Below are 20,268 nucleotides of genomic sequence, written 5' to 3' on the forward strand. Positions count from 1 at the left end.
TACACCCTCATTAATTGCTTTATTTTGCATATATACTCTTATAAATATCTATTTATATATCATAAATTTTCTAATTGCATGTATACTCTTATAAATTATTTGTTTTTATATGTACAACCTTATAAATTACATTTTTTTGCATATACGTCATATCTTATAATGGTTTATATTAAAAAAATAATTTATATATCATATCTTTATAATGGTTTATATGTAAAAATAATAATTTATAAAATATAGACATAAATAGTAAATTAATGAGGGTATATATATATATACAGATATTTATAAAGATATATACATAAAAAGAAAAAACAATCCTTTATGCTATAAGACAGGGCGGCCCAACTCTTAGGCGACGGAGGCGGTCGCCTGCCTCGGTCGCCTGAGGCGGCCCAAAGGAATGCCCTTGGCCAATACTGTGAGAAAGAAGATGTTCGCAGGGCTACAAAACTGTGAAAACATGAAAGGCTGAAAGCTAGTTGCCTACTTCGCTATGGCCTGTGGAAAATTGCTTCAGACTTCAAGACCACGAGACGTGGGAAAGAAATCCCATCGCTGTAAAGCTCTTAAGCCTGGTTACTGGTATAACATATCATCCTATGGCTTATGGCTTATGGCTATTGGTCCTATTCGGCCTCATTTTCTTGTTCTTGGTCTCAAATCCTAGCACAGCAACACAGTAGCACTGTTCTTCCTTCCTTCGCACTGAGTTCGCAGGCAGCAACCATTCCCAAAGCGGAAAAGAGAGCTCACATTGTCATTGGACGGGATGCAATAGTAGACCTGAACAAGGGGAAGAAGACGACGTATTGGAGTTGGACAAAAGTTAGCTACTCTTAAACGTTACGATGCCGTAGAATTTTAATCCTTCAACCGTGGATGTAAGTTCAAAGAAAAGCTACGGAAATGCAGGGCGGAAAGGACGCGCCCGAAAACTCGGAGTCACCGTGGGGACATGAAAAGCGTGGAATCAAATCAAGGAATGCGAAAGAGGTGGCTACTGTGACAGACAAAAAAAAAAATAAAAAAATTAAAAAATTAAAAATTTGCATGAATATCCTCCTAAATATCGGATTTTGCATGAATACTCTTTCAAAATTAATATTTACATGTATACCCTTATAAAACACTTGTTTTATCATTCTACCCTTTTTTATTTTTATTTTTGCATATGTACCCATGTTATCTAACGACGTTAAAAAATTAACAGTTTCAAATTAAAATGACTAAAATATCCTTACTGGGTAGACATAGATTGGAATCCCAATAGAAGAAGAAGACAAGAGCAATAGCGTAATTTTAAAATTTTATTTTATTTTTAATTAAAATAAATATGTTTTTTCTTAACACCGTTAGAACAACTATTATATTACGGGCATTTGTACAATAACAAAATTTTATAAGAGTATACATGCAAATATCAATTTTGGAAGGATATTAATGTAAAATTTGATATTTAGAAGCAGAGGTGGCTACGTAACCACGTGAGAGGCGGATTGGGTTCGGCGACGTGGTTGCCGTCTCGGCCAGACTGAGTGCGACTTCAATGCCCATTAACTACAACCGTTTCCCGCTTTATTAGCTCACCGCAATATACCAGAAACTCAAGTTAACTCCACCCCCATTTTCTACGTATACACCTCTCCCCGCTATTGCCATTTTTTGGTGGTTACAGACAAGACTGAAAAACGTGTGTACTATAAGAAAGAAAGGTGAAAGAAGCTGCGGGAATAATAAATAATACACAAAAATAGATATAAATTCACATGGACGGAGAAAGCCGATAACTTCCTCCTCTGTTTCTCTATCTTATCTTCAACCCTCTTTGCCTTTCCCAATATACGATATTTTTTTCAGCTCTTGCTTTCCTCCGATTTTGGCTCCATCCTTTATTTTCTCCGGAGCCTTTGGTCCCCATTGTTTTTGTTTTTTATGTTTTTCTTGTCACCTTCCTCTCTCTCTCTCTCTCTCTCTCTCTCTCTCTCTCTCTTTTGTGTGTTTGGATCTTCTTCTGTTTCTAACTAGTTTCTTAAAGGTTATTATTATAACCGTCTTTGTTGTTCTCCAGTTGCCTTAACGGAATCCTTTAAGGAAGTCACGGTGACTCCGTTGTTCTTGTTATTGCTTCGTTGTATTCTCCCTCAAGTAATCTGGCCTTCAAACCCTTGTTCTTGCTGTCTTTCTTGTATCTGTTGTTGCTCTTCTTCTTATTTATAGATTCTAAGTTCTAAACCTTTACCCCTCTGTTTCCAGTTTCTTTCTTGGATCTGGTGTTCTTCTCCTCATTCGTTTATTCTTATTTTTTTGTATCCCCTTCGAGAATTACACAAAATCGCCACCTCTCTGTTCCTCCCTATCTTCAGTTGTTGCCTCTCTTTTGTTTCTTTGTTTTAGTTTTTCAAGGAATCCTGATTCCCTGAATTAATTCCATCTCCTTTTCTTGACAGAAGTTGTAGTATATATATAGTTAGAAGCCATACATCCTAAGTTGCTTCAAGGGGCAGGATACTTCTATACGTATACAGGATGGAATTTATTAAGGCAAGAGTTCCTCTGCTTCCAACCATGGAGAAGAAATGGGCATTATGCCCGTTGGCCTTGAGCACCGCCGTCTGTATCTTTCTCGTCGTGGCCTCTTTCAACATGGGCCACCTCTGCTCCCTCCCCAGCATCTTCTCCAACTTCCGAGACGGGAATTCGATGACCTCGAGATCCGCCTTCGTGGAATCCAAGCTTGCCGACCGCCCACCGCCGCCTGCCGGCCCGACGATTCCCCGGCTGGCCTACTTGGTCTCGGGATCCAAGGGCGACCTGGACCTCCTGTGGAGGACGTTGCAGGCTCTCTACCACCCCCGGAACCTCTACGTGGTCCACTTGGACTTGGAATCGCCGGCTGCCGAGAGACTGGAATTGGCTTCTCGGGTGGCGAATGATACGCTTCTCCGCGAGGTCGGTAACGTTCATGTGATCACTAAGGCTAACATGGTGACATATCGAGGGCCGACCATGGTTGCCAACACTCTCCATGCTTGTGCTATACTTCTCAAGAAGAGCAAGGACTGGGACTGGTTCATAAACCTCAGCGCCTCCGACTATCCTCTTGTAACGCAAGATGGTGAGTGTAGGCCTTTCGGATCTCCTCTGATTTGAATTGGTGCTTGTTTCCATCGTCTTGTTAAGAAGCTTTATTGATTTGATGTTTGTGGGTGGGTGTAGATATCCTCCACACTTTTTCATCGCTGCCCAGGAATTTGAATTTCGTCGACCATACAAGTCGATTGGGATGGAAGGCGTAAGTTGATATCATTCTATCTTTCAGGCTTCATGATGTATCCATTTTGCAGTTCCAAGTATAGAAATCATGGGGCATGACAGTGGAATTTGGTTTTGGCGGTGGTGTTACAGGGGGCAGAGGGCAAAGCCATTGATCATAGACCCGGGGCTTTATATGTCCCAGAAGAAGGATATCTTCTCGGCGACTCAGAGTAGAGAGCTACCAACTGCATTTAAGCTGTTTACAGGTAAAAATTCTGCTGGTTCTTAGTTCTTACTCATTCGAACATGTTGATATTTGTATTCTTCCGTAAGAACTTATTCTGATCCAGAAAACTAGAATTCAATATGTCGGTTAATTTAATCTGATTCACCTTGTCCCCTCTTTGGCTAGTTAAATATTCATTGCCTTTACGAGGCAAGTTAGATATCAGTTCTCCATATCATAATTGCATGCATTTCGTTGTGCTCCTATTTGCTTTGATTTTCTTGAAACAAAGGGAGCTTAGAAATCTCTAGCTACGCTTACATAGTTCCTAAATGGCAGCTATCTCATTGGGAAATATTCTACAATTCAGGGCTAGGAGAAATCTGTGCGACGATGTCGCACTTACCTGCTCACATAGTGGGCTCAAACTTATCTGAACAAATGCATTCCCTTCTATGCTGAGCAGAACAAAGATCGAATTCTATCACTTATGCTTTGGAGTTGAATGCTGCTGTTGTTGTGATTCAACAGGCTCTGATGTAGCACTTCCCTGCTCACATAGTGGGCTCAAACTTATCTGAACAAATGCATTCCCTTCTATGCTGAGAAGAACAAAGATCGAATTCTATCACTTATGCTTTGGAGTTGAATGCTGCTGTTGTTGTGATTCTAACAGGCTCTGCATGGATGGCCCTGACCCGGGAGTTTGTTGAGTACTGTATCTGGGGCTGGGACAACCTGCCAAGAACTGTCCTCATGTACTACACCAATTTCGTTTCCTCCCCTGAAGGCTATTTCCACACAGTCATCTGCAACACGCCCGAGTTCATGCACACCGTCGTGAACCATGACCTCCACTACATTTCATGGGATGTGCCCCCAAAGCAGCACCCTCACATCCTCTCCCTCGCCGACGTCCCTAAAATGATCGGCAGCAGCGCACCCTTCGCCCGCAAGTTCAGCAGAAACGACACAGTACTGGATAAGATTGATGCAGATCTCCTAGGCCGGAAGAACGGGAGCTTTGTCCCTGGTGGTTGGTGTGAGGGAAGTCCGCCGTGCTCGGCAGCCGGGGACCCGACACAGCTGAAGCCGGGACCAGGGGCTGACAGGCTAGCTAAGCTTATGGAAAGAGTAGTTTACTCAGAGAGGTTTGCTTCGAAGCAGTGTAAATAAGATCTCAGAGTAACAAGGTAAATGTTACATGATAGCAGAGTACAGGAAGAGGATTCGATGTCACTATTAGAGACTGTGGCAGAACAGTAAAATTTCAGAGGGGGAAAAGTGATTCGGTTACTGCAATTGGGATATCTGTAGATAAGTCATCAATGAACTATAGTTCAAAGAAATCTGAGTTGTGTTTTAGTTACACTTCTTAATTGAGTGCTCGAGGCTTTTTCTTTACTCTTTTCAGGTCATCAGCAAGCATGAGATGTTAATTACACAGCTTAACTTGTTATTTCCTGCAGCTTATTGTTCCTCTCAGAAGATTTGATGGCTTTTAGTGAAATAAGCTAGCTCCACATCGCCGCAGAAGATGTTACTGTGAAACTCGGGCAATCTCATGTTGCAGCAGCCAGCTGAAATACCTCTTGGATATCTGCTTGCTTATAGGCTGCCATTCTATTTCTAGATAGAGTAGCATCATTTGACTTCACAAGGGAGTATGTCTCATACATCTGACCGTATATGACAGCGTCATACACTCAGCCGAAATCTAACATGTAACTAACACACTGAGATTCTGATCTCTTAAAGATGGATGCTATATTTTAGAGGCGAAAGATGTATGTTTATCATTTTTGGGATCTTTGAGAATTCTCCTTTTCAAAGTGAAGTAACCACCCTACACATCTATTGAGTGCAAGCAAAGTCGTTATATGAGAGGTTAGATGTATTCGTATATTAACAGACGGTATTCAAGAATCTTTCAAAGAAAACCTTTTTTTTTTTTTTTTGTTAGATTATGTTCTGAAACTTCATAGGGTATTCCTTGATCTAGAGGTTGGAACATAGGCATCAGATGTTCCTGTTGATACATACAACAAAATTCAAGGTTTTAAATTTCATGGGCGGCACTATCTCGATTTTTTTATGGAATAGGATACACTGCCATTCTGTCCCATTCCAACACTTAGAAAAAGGGAAGTTCCAAGATGTGCTGCTGAGGGTCCTATTTCAATACTCAAAATGGTATCTTATTTTAGTCTCCCCCAGGTTGTCTTGTCGGAACTCGAGTCATCATATCACCTTTGAGCATCTTTAGATGACAAAACCAGCAATTTTTTTCAGAGAGCTGCGGGCAATAATGCTGTCACATCCTTTAGCATTTTCAGATCATGTTTGTGCTGCTTTAAAAAAAATATCATTCTTCAAAAAATCTAAGAAAAATAATAAATATTTTGTTAACATAATTGCAGAAATACTACTCAAATAAGTAGAAGTAAAAATAAATTTCAGGAGAAGCCAGAAAGAGTTCTTTCTGGCTTTTTACTTTTTGTGCGCTTGCCTGTCTTTTAAGTGCGTTCATAAAAGTCATATGTATTTCTTCTATGCATATCAAATACTAAATATTTATGAAAGTTGTTTAAAAATTATTTCTGAACATAATTTGTAAGATAAAGAAGTAACAATGCAAAATATCTTTTAAAAAAACAAATTCTTTTCCCGATCCTGTTGTGAGCCTCCTCCCATTAGTTTCTCTGCCCCTGAGTCTGAAGCAGTGGTCGCCAACTAGATCCCATCCTCTTTGCCATCGCTCTAGCCACTTACTAGATTTTTATTGGTAGAAAGTGGCAGTCAGGCCACTTTATTGGTAGAAAGGCAAGGATCAGAACCCATCATTTGCTTAGAAGTCTTCCAAACAGGTACCAGAGAATGAAGTATCTCTCTTCGTCCGCCCTCTTTATTTTTTCTTTTTCTTTTTATTTTGATAAACATGATTGCAGTGCCACCTAAGGCTATAGGCTGAGGGGAGAAGTGCCAACCAGTGGAGCCAAGTCCCATTGTCATCATTGGAAATAAAATCAACGACCCTTTGTCCGTTACACAATCACTAGCTAGCAAAGTGAAGGCCCAACAAAGATTGAAGCAATGGCCGAGAGGACTGGTCCCATTTCCGAGACAGTGATTTAACTGCAGGAAGCTTACCATTGCAGCAAGAAACAGCCTTTCTGATTCTACCATGTTCTTAAAAGCATGGCAATTGAATGATCCATGGATGCTTAGAGTGAAAGATTTCAGTATATTATTGAAGCAACATAATTTTCAATAACTGGAACGAGACAGATGAATGAGCCAAGAGGTGACCAATTCCTGCGGAAAATACATGCTCTGAGGATAGAAAGTGATGGCTTTTTTATAGTCTGAGCTAGAGGATTAGAATTCTAACTTTTGACGGGAGATGGAAACGCTGAAAAAGATAGAGCCGTGAAGGTCAAAAGAAAACATTATATGGAAAAAGAAACAAGCAGAAAAGATGGCCACAGGCCACCCAAGATGGGAAAACATAGTGCATAAGAGCTTGTCAACATTCTCAAATAAATCACCTTGTCAACATTCTGATTTTGATCAGAAAAACTAACTCGTTTTTGATTCCAAAGTAGAAGCTTATCTTTAGCATTCTAAATTTTACTGCTGATTTTAAGACAACAATATGCAGAAAATAGAAGATTTCTCTCCATCTCACACCAACTATTTCATCAGAAAAAGACTCATGCTGCCAAGGAGCTCATTTAGGGTCATCCCAATCTTCGGGCCAATCAGCCCCGTCTTTTCAGTTTACATCTTCAGTAGTTTAACCGGATAAAGTAACCCCATAGTAAAACAGATAAACCAGTCGAGTATAGAAATATCCATGGAAATCAAAAAATAAAATTTTCAAAAATTGAGCAGGCAATATGGGTAAGAGTGTTAGGCAGGCAGGAAAAAAAGGGGGGAAAAAGAGAGGAGAAAAGGATTCATGACAATACCTGGATTCCAATGGATTACAATGGTGGCTGATCGACAGAGATAAAAGGCTCACACTGATCGTTGCACGTCCACAAGAAGGTTAGGAAGATCTTGACATCCAAGTCCTTCCAATGAGTCTTCTATTTTTGGACTCTAGTAAAGGTTGCCACTCATTCCCTTCCAATGAAAATGACAAGGCTCCCAATAGGAACAAACTGGTGCTGCCCAAGTCTAGTCTTCAAAGAAGAAGATCCCACTCGAGTATTCCAAAGATTCAAGAACAAGACAGGAGCGTGTAATTCTTCAAAGACTAGTAGTCAAATACCAGTCTATATATGCAGGGCTTGTCATATGGTATCACTGTTCCTATGATACACAAGTTAATAACACAATAAAAAGAATTAACAAGGAGATGTAAAGAAGTCAGGCAGATTACATACTTGGATCCACACTTCTACCCTATGTATAGGGGGGCAAAAGTGGGTTTTGATTTATCATACAAAGTATCATAGTCTACTTGCTGACATGCAAAGCATATGCCGAAGTGTGCGGCAAACTTAACTAAGAACTGTTTGACATATCATACAAATAATGAGGTTAAAAAAATCGAGGGCATAGACATTGAAAACTAACATGAACCAGAATCTGTTGCCTTGCAAAAATATTATGGACATGCTGTGCATCTGAAACCACTGATGGCTTGTTTTCTCATGCAAATGCAAAGGCAGAAACAGCTGTCCATTTGACAAAGAAGTGAAATATCTATTCACAGTAAGAGAACCAGCTATTCACTAAAAAAATTACAGAAAATAGCCTGCAGTTTTATTCAGTTGGAGTAATATGAAACATCATAACTACAAAGGCAGAAAATCCATCAAGACTAGTTGATTCAGAGCGAGAAGCTATAGCAGTCTAGACTGCGGGGTCCCTGAACCATTGACATGCCAGGGTCTGAGATTCTGGATCCAATGGAACAACCACTTCTTGTGATCCCGGCTGGTCAAGTTTTGAAGCTGGCTGAGAGTTCCATCACGAGCAAGAGCAGATTCAAACTGTTCTAAGACCTTCACTATCTGCCAAAACTCGGGCCTCTTCTCTGGATGCAGAGCCCAACATTGCTCAATTAATGCTTGTAAAGGTGCAGAGCAGTCTGAAGGAATGACAGGCCTCAGGTTCTGAAAAGGGCATTTCTAGTTGTTAGGGCATCATAGCAAGATGCCAGCAATGATCTCTGCTTTTTAGTATAACTAAAAAAAATATATATATATATACACAATCATGGCAAAGCTTGTTTCATTGTATCGAAGAATGATGACCGTAGTAATCAAAATATAAAAAGGCGTTGCAAATCTTTTCCCTTTAAACAGTCGACGAAAAACGTTTTATGTTGAGGAATGAACAATATAGAACATAATACTATGTACTAAAAATGGCAGGCGAATGAATTCATGTACAAAGATGGCTTTTTCGAACTCAATGTGGTAGCAGAATAGAATAATGGCTGTAATGTTGTATTTTGGTCAATTTGTAAACACTGATGGAAAGGTCAATGCTCTTTCTTTTTTGGAGCAGATGTCAGCACTTCTTATGCCATTATCTCTATGTCAAGGTTTTCATGGCAGCAGAGACCTTGGCCAAGATCACAGTTTCTGTCGGTCAGAAACCGAGCCAGAATTTCCTCCTGGGTGTATTATCATTAATATGCGATAAAAGTTTATTTGTTACAAAAAGAATATAATAAATTATAGATTTATATTCCTGGGAATTATAAAAAAAGATACTACAACAGAAATTATTTATTATAAAATATAATTCTTATGTCTGAATATGTTATATGTTTGAAAGAACATGAGGGAATTTTTTTTCCATAAACAAACATGAGGCCTTTCATCAATCTTGGTTGTTACCAGTATAAGATGCATGTATTCTAACAGAGAACAAATCATTTGATGAACAATTTAATCAAACAATAGTTTACCTACTATCTAAAGCTAAATTGCCTAATATAAAGAATATATAAAAGATTAATTATACAATGCCACCAAAGTACAATATATGTAAAGAGAAATAATATTCAGAGACAAATTTAATAGGATAACTTAAATCTTATTAGCAATTAATGTTGTAGTAAGAAAGGAAGCCACTATATCACACTAGAAATGGAAGCCACCGTTGAAGTCTTAAGCTAGAGGACACAAATATCGTAATCAACTAACTCACTCAAAAAAAGAAGAAAAAAAATATTCTCTCTCTTAATCACCACAGCCATCTCCTACCAGGCCACTCCCTCTCTCCTTAATTAGCACCTTAAGACTCCCACTAAACAAAAACTCTATCTTAATTTGGATTGTTTTCTCCCAATAATCCTGTCCATCCAAGTAATCAATTTTGTGATTGGTTGTCAGAGAGTTGGAAAAGATTGACCTGCAAAAGAGGGGGGGGGGGGGGTCCATATCTAGAGGAAACAAAGTGGAAGGGGAGCATTGCCCCGCTGGCTCTATTCCTAGTATCAGTATCGGGCACCCCCTCGATACAATGTATATAAAAATCTCGACCCTATTATCTTGATTGATATAAACCGATAAAATCCAAGATATTGACCAATACAACATATTCGTATTGACCGATATTTTTTTTATTTTTTGTTTCATTAAATAGGCTTCGCTAACTAATAAACTTAAAATCTTGCTTAAATATAGTTCTTGATCATAGATGTACCGTATTGGCTAAGATTTTGATATCTCGACCTGAAAATATCAGTTGAGATCTTGAAAAATATTGGTTCCCTGAGATAACTGATATATTGAGATTTAAAAACCTTACTCTACATATTAATAAATGGATTTTACATTAAAATGCAGGTAGTGTTTGGATAGTTAATATAGAATATTTACCTTGCAGCACACTAGCTAGCTATATAATTCTACCATGAATATGCAGGTACTGTTTGGATAGTCAATATAGAATATTTACCTTGCAGCACACTAGCTAGCTATATAATTGGAAAAAAGGCGAGTTGTTCAAAATATTGACACCAGCTTGCAAGCACGCCATGAAAACGTTTTTGGGTAATGTGATGGCTGGATGTCAGACAATGCTACCTTGATAAGTTTATTGCTATTGACAAGATTGTCTAGCATTGGTTAATACAAATTTCTAGCTTAACAAGAAAAAGATATCAGATAAAGATCTTAGAGAGGAACATCTGCGACAATAGAAAAGCATACCTTATTAACCACAGCAAAAGCAGCCTGGATAGGTGTCATGTCTTCATAAGGGACAGTACCTGTCACCATCTCCCATAACAGTAACCCAAAGCTGTAAACATCAACTTTCCGTCCATAAGCTTTGTGTTTGATCATCTCAGGCGCCATCCAGCGATAAGTGCCAGGGTCCTCTGCTAATGCATCGCAATATACTTCTTCACATGCTATTCCAAAATCAGCAATTTTTACACAGAAGTCTTGATCAAATAGGATATTCTCGGGTTTCAAATCACGGTGGATAACCCCTTGTGAGTGAATATACTCCATGCCCCGAGCAATATCTAAAGAAATTGCAATTAGTTTTGGTAAAGGAAGGGATTTGTGCTCAAGTTTGTGCAAGAACGCTCTTAAAGAGCCTCCCGAGAGATACTCTGTGATGATGCAAAAGACTGGTGGATTTTTACATGCCCCTGCCAGCTGCATCGAACCAGAAATAATCAGATGGAGATAACACAGATCATGATATGTAATTGTATTATAATATAATTCTATGTCTTTTCAATTAAGCTTGCTCAGTGAATAGTAAAAGGCTTGGGCCGACAAGCGCAATGGTGCGAATTCGAGTCATCAGGCAACCACTTTATATTTAAATAAGAAAAGCCAAAAGGTTACGCATGTATCCCATCCGTCTCTCTCAAGAGCCCGGAGTGCCAGGACAATAACCTAATAATGGCCTTCTAATCTGACACAAGACCACATCTATGTTGCAGCAGTGTCTGTGCTAATCCACATTATACCATGTTATATGATACATACTAGGCCACAGTCGGCATTGGTACTAGCTTGTAAAGCTATATATCATTTTTTATCAGCTCATACCATAGCATATTACTGCAATATGCAGCAATTGAGCTGGCACAGATAGAAAGGTGCAAGCAAACTGCATAGATACGCAATTAAACTTTAAGTGCTTAGTTGATAGTATTCCTCTTCCCAACATTCTCGATATCCTATAAGTGCTTTATCTTCATTTTTGCTTTTCAAGTCCAATATAGTGTCATCTAAGTTAGTTTATGAGTTAGATTTCTTTAAAAGAACGCCGTTAGAACATATATGTTAGCAACCAGCACATGTTTCTAGTGCATCTTAGAATGCTACGTTTATTATGTTCAGGTCACAAAAGTGTTTACATGTCTACTGTTTAGTAAAAAGGCAACTATAAGTAGTGTATATGAGAAGTAGAGAAGAAAAAAAAGTTTGTCCTGGCATCGTAGTTAAATATCTATAGCTGTTTTGCTTAGTTCCTTGATAGAAGTGATTACAGAATGTGGTTGTGTGGTACAATATGCTGATGCGCTGGCTCTTGACTGGGAAAGGCACAACACATGATTTACTTCCCTGTCTTGGAAGCAGGATTGTGATACATTACCGGGGGCTACAATTACACCCCCTAAATATTCTCTGTTCCCATGTAAAATTCAAAAGAATCGCTATGTATATTAGCCCTACCGTCACTTCACCATCAAAGTTGATCCCCAATTTCTTTTTCCTTATACATCAACTATCATCCATCACCAAAGTAATGCAGTTAAGTCTTTCCTTTTCCATAAGTATCTCTGCTCCCAACCAAATATTATAATTTCAAAATTAATCCCAGCTACAATCTAACTAACATTGTAAGTAGCCCCCCCCCCCCACCCCACCACCCTCAATCCCAAAATCATGGTTTGCCATACCGGTCGGTACGGGCTGGTATCGGACAGAACCGGTACGGTACAGCTACATTTTTCGGTTCTGACCATTCGCACCCCATACTGACCCGTACCGGTACGTACCAGCTCGTACCGGCTCCAAATTTTTTTTAGTTTTTGACACGAACCAGCCAAACCAGTATAGTACCGATTCGGTTCGGTACCAGTACCGGCGCTCACCGGTACGTCGGTACGGTCGGTATGGCGGACCTTGCTCAAAATAATAGTCCATAAAATCTGTGAAGGACAAGCTCCTATTTTTCTGAGCAAAGCCCATAATTTCTATCAAAAGAACTTGGGGGCATTTACAAGGCAAATTGTGAGAGAGTGAGGTTTTGGCCATGAGCCATGAGCAAGGGCCATGAGCCCTTTAAGAGATTCAGGTTGAAAAGTCAAGGAAAAAAAATAAAAAGATACCAATTAGAGTCCTACAAGATAAGCCCCTGCTAAGGGGCTGTCATGGATGGAAAAAGAGCTGCTGGTCTATAATCATTATTTTCTAATTTTTATATTGTTTAGAATAGAACAAACAAAACAATAAAAATCTCTAGAGAATAGCTATTTAGAGTCCAAAGAGACAAGATGCCTTGGAATGAGAAATATCATTGATTGTGGGAACTCAAAAATCTAAGATTAAAGGTGTGGAAGAGTGGTGATTGTTAAAAGACCATACAAAATGGAATTCCAATGATACAAGTTATTTCCTGATATTCTACTTCAAAACTTTTGGGGGACACATTGAAGGAACTTTCAGACTTAGGGGATCAATTGTGTGCCACATTAGAGAAATTTTCAGACTCATGTATGGTATTGCTTAAAAAAGTGCTTTTAAAGTCACTTTCTAAAATGCACTTTCTTAAAAAAATAGTGTTTGATAACATTATCTGAAAAGTGCATCTATAAGAAGAAATAGTCAGACGTGCTTTTAGAAGAAGCTAGAAAACCTAGATTTTGGCTTCTCTTTTTATAAAATAGAAGGAAAACCAAACATGCTGTTTGGGGGGGGGGGACCCCTCGGCGGTGCCCATATGGCTCCCCCTTGAAACTTGTATTTATCTTTCCCACAATCCTTATATGGAAACTAAAAGTCTTATAAGGAAAGATTGGGGCTGAGGCAGGTTTTAAAGGGAAAGAATATAATTTATTATTTTGAAAAGTGGGGAAGTGCTTTGTCCTCTTGCCATGTTGCCAATGGATTATAGATATTTAATTTATACTAGTTATATTGGACTGCTAAAGATTTTAAATTTGGAATAATTAAACTAAAATCTAAATTCTAAAGATAACTAATTTATAAAGTTTCAATGCATTATCCCTCACCTTAGTCTCATGGTTGAGAAGTATTACTCTTCCTCCTCTTTGAAAGTTCCTAGAGTCCAGATACACTAAGATATCTTTCTTAGGAGCTTTTGGAGTCTCGTCTTCTATAGAAGTCTTGCAACTTTTAAATCCTTTACAAGAGAAAACCAATCAGGGGTATTCTTAGATTTAAAATTTGGAAATTAAGCTGCTTTTTATAGTTTAAGGATGAAGAAACAGGCAGGGAGTTGGAAAAGTTATTAGAGAGAGAAAGAGAGGCAAATTTGAACGAAGACTTCCATAAATGGTGATAGGCTTTATTTTGGCATTGATTTCTTAAAAGAATTTGGCTTGCCATTATAAAGATAAGATTTTTAAATTTCTCCCTTGAAAAGGTATCTTGTCTAGTGGAGCTCAAAATCTATTCCAAACTTTGTGTCTACTTTGTCTACTACTTAGAAAAAGCCCCAAGGCTTTTATGACTGAATCTGTGAAACAACAATATCTGGTAACACTTTAAAATTTTTATTACTATAATATTAATAAATCATGCAATTTTTATGTCTTTACTCTTTATTTAATCATAATAATGTACTTTTATTTATTATACCCTATGTGAGGTAAAAGGTTGGTATGCATAGTAGGGTTTGAACTATTGTAATTTGTAAAGTAATTATACCAACTTGAAGGGCAATCATCTTTTTGTATACTTATAAAATACTTGTAGAACAATTCATTGGTATAAGTAAATGTCAGTTGGCCTTATTAAATTTAGATGGTAATTTTATTTTATCTAGTGCATTGTAATTATCAACAGCCTACAAATAAAATATTAATAAGAGGGCAGGATCCATCTCAGTTATTGATAAGGGATATATCTGAGTGAGTGGATGATTCTAGCAGCTGGGTCTATTTAGATTGTGTTTATTATGTTGAGAAGCATACTTGATAAGGAGGACTTTGTGATCCAAATCCCTCTATATAACCCAAGTGGTCAGACTCCAAAGATGATCTATCAATTCTATCCATCAGAAGGATCTCATATCTGGAGGGGACTTGGAGCTATTAGATTGTGATTAGGGATGAAAATGGATCGGATAAATATCCATTTGGCTTCTGTATCCAAAATTTAGCATCCATCTAACATTTGTATTCATATTTATATCCATCGTAGTAAAACAGAAATAGATCCGAATACACAAATAATTAATCCGTACATGAATAATTGATTTCATTTACAATCCTATTTAGTCTCGTATAACTCTTATAAACTTCAAAGAGAAATAAGTAGCAACATCAACATCTTTTATTTGATTTTCTTTCCATATAGTGATATCTTTAATTTGGTGGATTGCATTCTTCACCATCAGTTTTTTAAGCTAAAGTATGTAACCTAGAAGAATTGTGAGGATTCACTAAAAGAGTTAGGTGATTGAGTGGATGTAATTATTTCTTTGTCGTTTTATGTATAATCATTTGTTTGTTTTAGAAAAAGTAATAAAAAATGGAGAGGTTCACATACTCATTTTGAATTCATAAAACATAGAACAGAATAATGTTCTATTGATAAGAACACCAGTGAGACAAGTATCCATTCCATATTCGATCTGTTTCCAGTGCTAATTGTGGTAGAGATGTAAGGCTAATACATTAGATGCCTTGGCGTTTGGGCTCTAAATTTATCAGCACTAAGAGGTAATTCTAAACTTTGTTCCTGCAAAAGTTAAACAAACACATTTTGCCAATTGATAATAATTCAATCCTGTTAAACATGATGATTCCTTTTGTCTGAAACAATACAAAGAGAACTTTGATAAGTCCTTTAATTTCTTCTCTAGCTGATAAATATTTTATTATTTAAAGTGGATGCCATCTCGCAGTATTACATATTTAGCTGCCCCCCTCCCCACGTGCCAAATCCTTGCCCCACCCCTATGCATAACATAAACTTCGGATTTTTTTGGCGCTATATAAGCATAACTAAGAAAATTCACAGTTGTATTAGGTTTTTTTTAATATTTAAGCATCTAAAAAAAAAAAATCTACACAGCATATAACATTACAAAGGATGAATATTAATCAGGTCAAGAGCCCCACTCATTAAAAGGTTCTAGTTACTTTTAGATCTTAGAAATAATAGTGCCTCGTACATGAAAGAGATGAAAATCATCCAAAGAAATTACTCTATGATATCCACTACCTGCCAACCCAAATTCCAAGATCTCACCCTCCATCTTCCACAAGGTATCTTATCGAGGGAGCCATCTTCAACCACAAGATGATCATCTCCTTCTTTACCACTATATAGTGCTTTAAACCTCATCCTTTTCTTTTTCTTTCTTTTTACACATCATAACCCTTTTCTACCATAGGGAAAAAAATAAGAAGAATCCTTCAATCAGATTTTCTTTTCACTCCATATCAAAAGGTGCTCAGTTTTCAGCTGAAAACTTTATAGTAGATAAGATGCTCTCAATCAGCTGTCTTGAATAAAAAAAGAAACTAAGTTTTATGACAATGCAACTTGTGGGCATATTTATCTGAGTAATTATGAGCACATAAAGACAATGTCACCTAGAAATGTGACACAGATGTCAAATGTCCCAGTGTTCATAAGAACCAGATACGGGATCTTTAAAAAAAAACCTATATTTAGAAGTGTCCAGATAGCACTGCATAAAAATAAATACTTTTCATGCACATAATCCCATCAAAAATTCCTGTAGATAGCCATAAAAAAATATAATATAAGGAATCATACTCTGAAATCTCTCTCGTGGCTCAAGAAGTTTATCTGGAGCCCAACTTCACTTTTTATTTTTTAAAGAAAAGTATGGTGGGGACACCACCACCAGGGTTTGAACCCTCAACCTCTCCCAGCTGAGCTTAAGGCTGGTTGGCACCCACTTCACTAGTTTACATCTTTTATCCGGACTAGGTCCAATCAATTCATCAAGGATTCACCAGTTTACATTTCAAATGAAGTTCAGGACTGGTTGAACATCCCTGAAACTCAGTGGACAACTACAGCAAGGTGCTAGCTAACTAGGTCATATTGCATGTATCTTCTCAACATGCTGATGCAAAAAAATATTCAGGTTATCAGAAGCCGCAACAAAATGTCAGAAAAACTAAAGATAATATAACAAGTACCTTGATCACATTTCGGTGATAGAGATGAGACAGAAACGTGACTTCTCTAGCAAACTGCTTTTCCAGTCGTGCAGCCATCACTCCATTTTCGTCATCATTAGGTTGCTTGATAATTTTCACAGCAACAGGCTGATCCTTATAAATACCACGGTGTAACCTGCTATGAGCTCCAGAGGCAAACCGAAGCCCGACGTACAGTTTGGAGAGATCAACAGTCCATTTCTCTGTGGTCTCCAAGGCAGTGACTCTCCCTCCTCCATAATCAAAATATCTTGCCCAAGAAGAGTCATTCCTGCTCTTCAACTTTTCAGAGGCTTTACCTGAAGACAAATGCTGAAGAGGACTCAGATTAGGAGGTGATGGGGAAGCGAACTCATGATGCTCATGGGACTTATCGGATTTCTTCCGGCTAGGAGGTGGGGTAGAGAATCTCTTTCGCATGTGTCTAGCTTCTTTAAAGACATTTGAAATGACAGTAGTGGGAATAGGAGATTTTGACCTCTGCTTGGGCTTGTTCCAATTTCTATCATTAGTAATCATACTAGAATTGTGAGAATCGGGATATAATTCAGTCCTCCCAGAAGAGATAGAAACCATGTTTGAACCTGAACTGTTAGAGCTCAAACTAGTCTTCAAGTTCTCAGAGGCTCTAATTGAAGACAAATGCAGAAAATCACTCATTTTTGGAGGTGACGGTGAAGCGAACCTGCCACTCTCAGGGGTCTTATTAGAATTTTTCCTGCTAGGTGGTGGGCTGGAGAATCTCTTTCCAATCAACTTAGCTTCTTTAAAGACATTGGAAAGGATTGTAGTCGGAAGAGGAGATAGTGACCTCTGCTTGGATTTAGAGTTCTGTTTGCTACCATCAGAAAACAAGCTAGTTTTAGGAGGCTCATAATCTGTTATAGCCCTCCCATAAGATATAGAAACCTTACCAGACTCCAAGCTCTTTGGATTCGGGCCAGAATCTCTGTCAGGATAGAAAGAGAAATCAGAAGAGTCTAAACCTGAGCCCTCTGGCTGCAGCTTCGAGGGATTACTATCTGGTCGGAGAGATAATGGAACTGAGGGCAAACTAGGAGCCACCACACTTGTCTTCTTTGTGTTTGGGCCCAAGCTGCGATCCGATCGTACCTTAGACAGCACAGAAGGATCTGAATTCAAGCTTTTCGCTTTTACAACCGGATCATTGTCGGGTTGGAAAGAGAACGGAACCGAAGACACATTTGAAGACTCTAAAATTGACGCCTTTGGCTTGAGCCCCCTCCCAGAATAGAGTCGAGCCGACGATGGAATCGCCTGGCTAGATGAATCCAGATTCGAGCTCTTCGGCTTCGATTCCAAACTTGAACTCCTATTTTTCGACTCTAGATTCAAGCTCTTCGGATTCAATTCCAAGTCACAATCACGAATCGAAGGCGACCTCGAAGAATTCCACCGGTGATAAACGGTATGCGAAAACTTTGCCCTCCTCACCCAAGAAGTGCACTCTTCCTCCATTTTCTCCAATTTCACTCAACAATACCACCAACGAACGATCAAAACTCCAACCCCAATTTTTTCAATCTAAAGAGAATCTTAATCAAAGAAACCTCGACGACCAGAGCATGGATCTCAGAATCCCTCCAAATCCATCACGGAAACCCCGGCAGCAAGGCTTCTTGAACCCTACTGCCATCCTCATCGAATCCTACCGAGCTCCAGTCGGCCCCCCCAATCCGATTAAACTACTCCATAAATCCTACAAACAAAAAATCAAAAAATCAACTTTAATAGAAGGAAAAGGGGGGGAAAAAAAAGCAACACAGGTCCCATTCAACGAACGGGTCGATGAGACCATCACTGTTTTCTTATTCACCTCATTAACATCGAAATCGGATTCAAATATCTCCTTTTCTAGAAAAGTAGCAAAAAACACCACACAGGAACCCTTTTTAGCGTCCCGGCACGGGTTCCTCGCCATCGAAAAAAAAAAAGCCCGGAATTTTATCAAACCAAAGAAGAGAGGGACAGAATGAAGCGATACCTGGATTCAAAAGAAGAAGAAAAGGGACGGCGACATAAAGAGAGAGAGAGAAAGAGAGAGAGGCGGCTCCTCCTGGCGGCCCTGCGAAACGTGGAAGAAAGACGAGATCTTTTCTTAGATTTGGAGGATGGAGAGTACGGATTTGTCCCTCCTCTTGCTCTATTTGGAGGCGTATATTATACCGTACAAAATACGGTCCAGTCAACGGACTACTTTTAGTAATCTCGTAACAATAATTGCAGCGAGTTGATAAAGAGCACCTTCCTTTTTCTCTAAGACACCTCTCCTAGTATCTCCAGCATTTAATTGGAGAATTCAGAACAGAATAGGGCTCAAATACTTTGAAACTATATAATTACATCAGTTAATTTTGCTTTAATATAAGACCGTGAAAATTTAGTGTCCATTTTGGAGCCATATACGTCAAACTTTCAGATACGTATTTGTCGTCGTCATATATTAAATAATGTACCTAAAGAATGGCTCAAATACTTTCAAACCGCCGCCAAGTTCGTCATGAATGGTATGCAGGTCAAAGCCGAAGCTTCCATATCATGCATCATTTGCTTAAATGAGAAATGTTTATTTATTTAAAATTATTGTCAAATATTCTTGACACAAACAAAGTTGCTATTCTTCGTTCAAGCGGCCCTACAAAACTATTTCTATTTCATCGCGTCACTCTCGATTCACGCACGCGCGTGGTGATGGAAAAATAGACCCCGAGGGGGTCGTTTCCATGGTAAACGAAGAACGATGGAGTCGGAGATATTTATATTATCTTATATTATTCTTGACGAGAAATGGGGCGGTGGATGGGAGCAGGGCGGTTTTTTTTGTTTGCTTTCGGTTTGTTTTGGTTTTGGTGCGGGAGGGAGGCTGGCGGTCAGCTATGCTTCCCGGGATTTCGCACGGGTGCGCGCACGCACGGCTACTTACTTTATAATTTAGATAATGAAATTTTATGCTCATAAAATAAAATTATTATTGAAAAGATAATAATTAAATTAATAGTAGGCTAATATAATTATTTATTTTTTAATAGTTCATGAGTTTTATAAAAAAATTAAATAAAGTTATAAATATAATTGGATGGTTGTCTACCTAAATCAATATCTATTTTTTTTTAAGGATACGAATACGAATACGGATATTAGTTGGATACTCGAATTTCTATTTATATCCAAATAAATTTGGATACGAAAACCGATTCAAATGAATATTATCCAATCTACTTTCATCTGTAGGTACTGAGGTTAAAATTGATTGCTTGCATCAAAGCTCTCATGAGATTGAGTGGGCGATAGATTTTTATCTTCTATAATCATTTCAAGTCAGCCAAATATGGTAAGCAATATACGTAGCTTCAATTTTGATGGCTATTAGGAAAAAATAGGA

At 38.3% G+C, this 20,268-nt stretch overlaps 2 protein-coding genes across 4 annotated transcripts; one reads left to right on the forward strand and one right to left on the reverse strand.

The window, feature by feature from the left end:
• The first annotated feature begins 1,838 nt into the window (after positions 1-1,838).
• On the forward strand, positions 1,839-5,283 carry LOC120103713 (beta-glucuronosyltransferase GlcAT14A-like). 2 transcript variants are annotated; one of them, XM_039120562.1, is made up of 5 exons: positions 1,840-2,148; positions 2,451-3,118; positions 3,220-3,295; positions 3,409-3,524; positions 4,161-5,283. In XM_039120562.1, the coding sequence occupies exons 2-5, from the start codon at positions 2,530-2,532 to the stop codon at positions 4,658-4,660; spliced, it is 1,281 nt and encodes a 426-aa protein (XP_038976490.1). In that variant the 5' UTR covers positions 1,840-2,148; positions 2,451-2,529; the 3' UTR covers positions 4,661-5,283. The 2 variants fall into 2 exon arrangements, with proteins under 2 accessions (XP_038976489.1, XP_038976490.1); XM_039120561.1 differs by having other exon boundaries at positions 1,839-3,118.
• A 2,781-nt stretch (positions 5,284-8,064) lies between these two features.
• On the reverse strand, positions 8,065-19,002 carry LOC103708937 (dual specificity protein kinase splB-like). Of its 2 annotated transcripts, none has more exons than XM_008794054.4 (4): positions 18,871-19,002; positions 16,845-18,585; positions 10,663-11,118; positions 8,065-8,610 (listed from the first exon to the last, which is right to left on the reverse strand). In XM_008794054.4, exons 2-4 carry the CDS (start codon positions 18,342-18,344, stop codon positions 8,338-8,340), a joined length of 2,229 nt encoding a protein of 742 aa, XP_008792276.1. In that variant the 5' UTR covers positions 18,345-18,585; positions 18,871-19,002; the 3' UTR covers positions 8,065-8,337. The 2 variants fall into 2 exon arrangements, with proteins under 2 accessions (XP_008792276.1, XP_008792275.1); XM_008794053.4 differs by lacking the exon at positions 18,871-19,002 and adding an exon at positions 18,703-18,849.
• Positions 19,003-20,268: the final 1,266 nt, after the last annotated feature.

Source organism: Phoenix dactylifera, unplaced genomic scaffold (genome assembly GCF_009389715.1).
Source record: "Phoenix dactylifera cultivar Barhee BC4 unplaced genomic scaffold, palm_55x_up_171113_PBpolish2nd_filt_p 000824F, whole genome shotgun sequence".
Taxonomy (NCBI): Eukaryota; Viridiplantae; Streptophyta; class Magnoliopsida; order Arecales; family Arecaceae; genus Phoenix; species Phoenix dactylifera.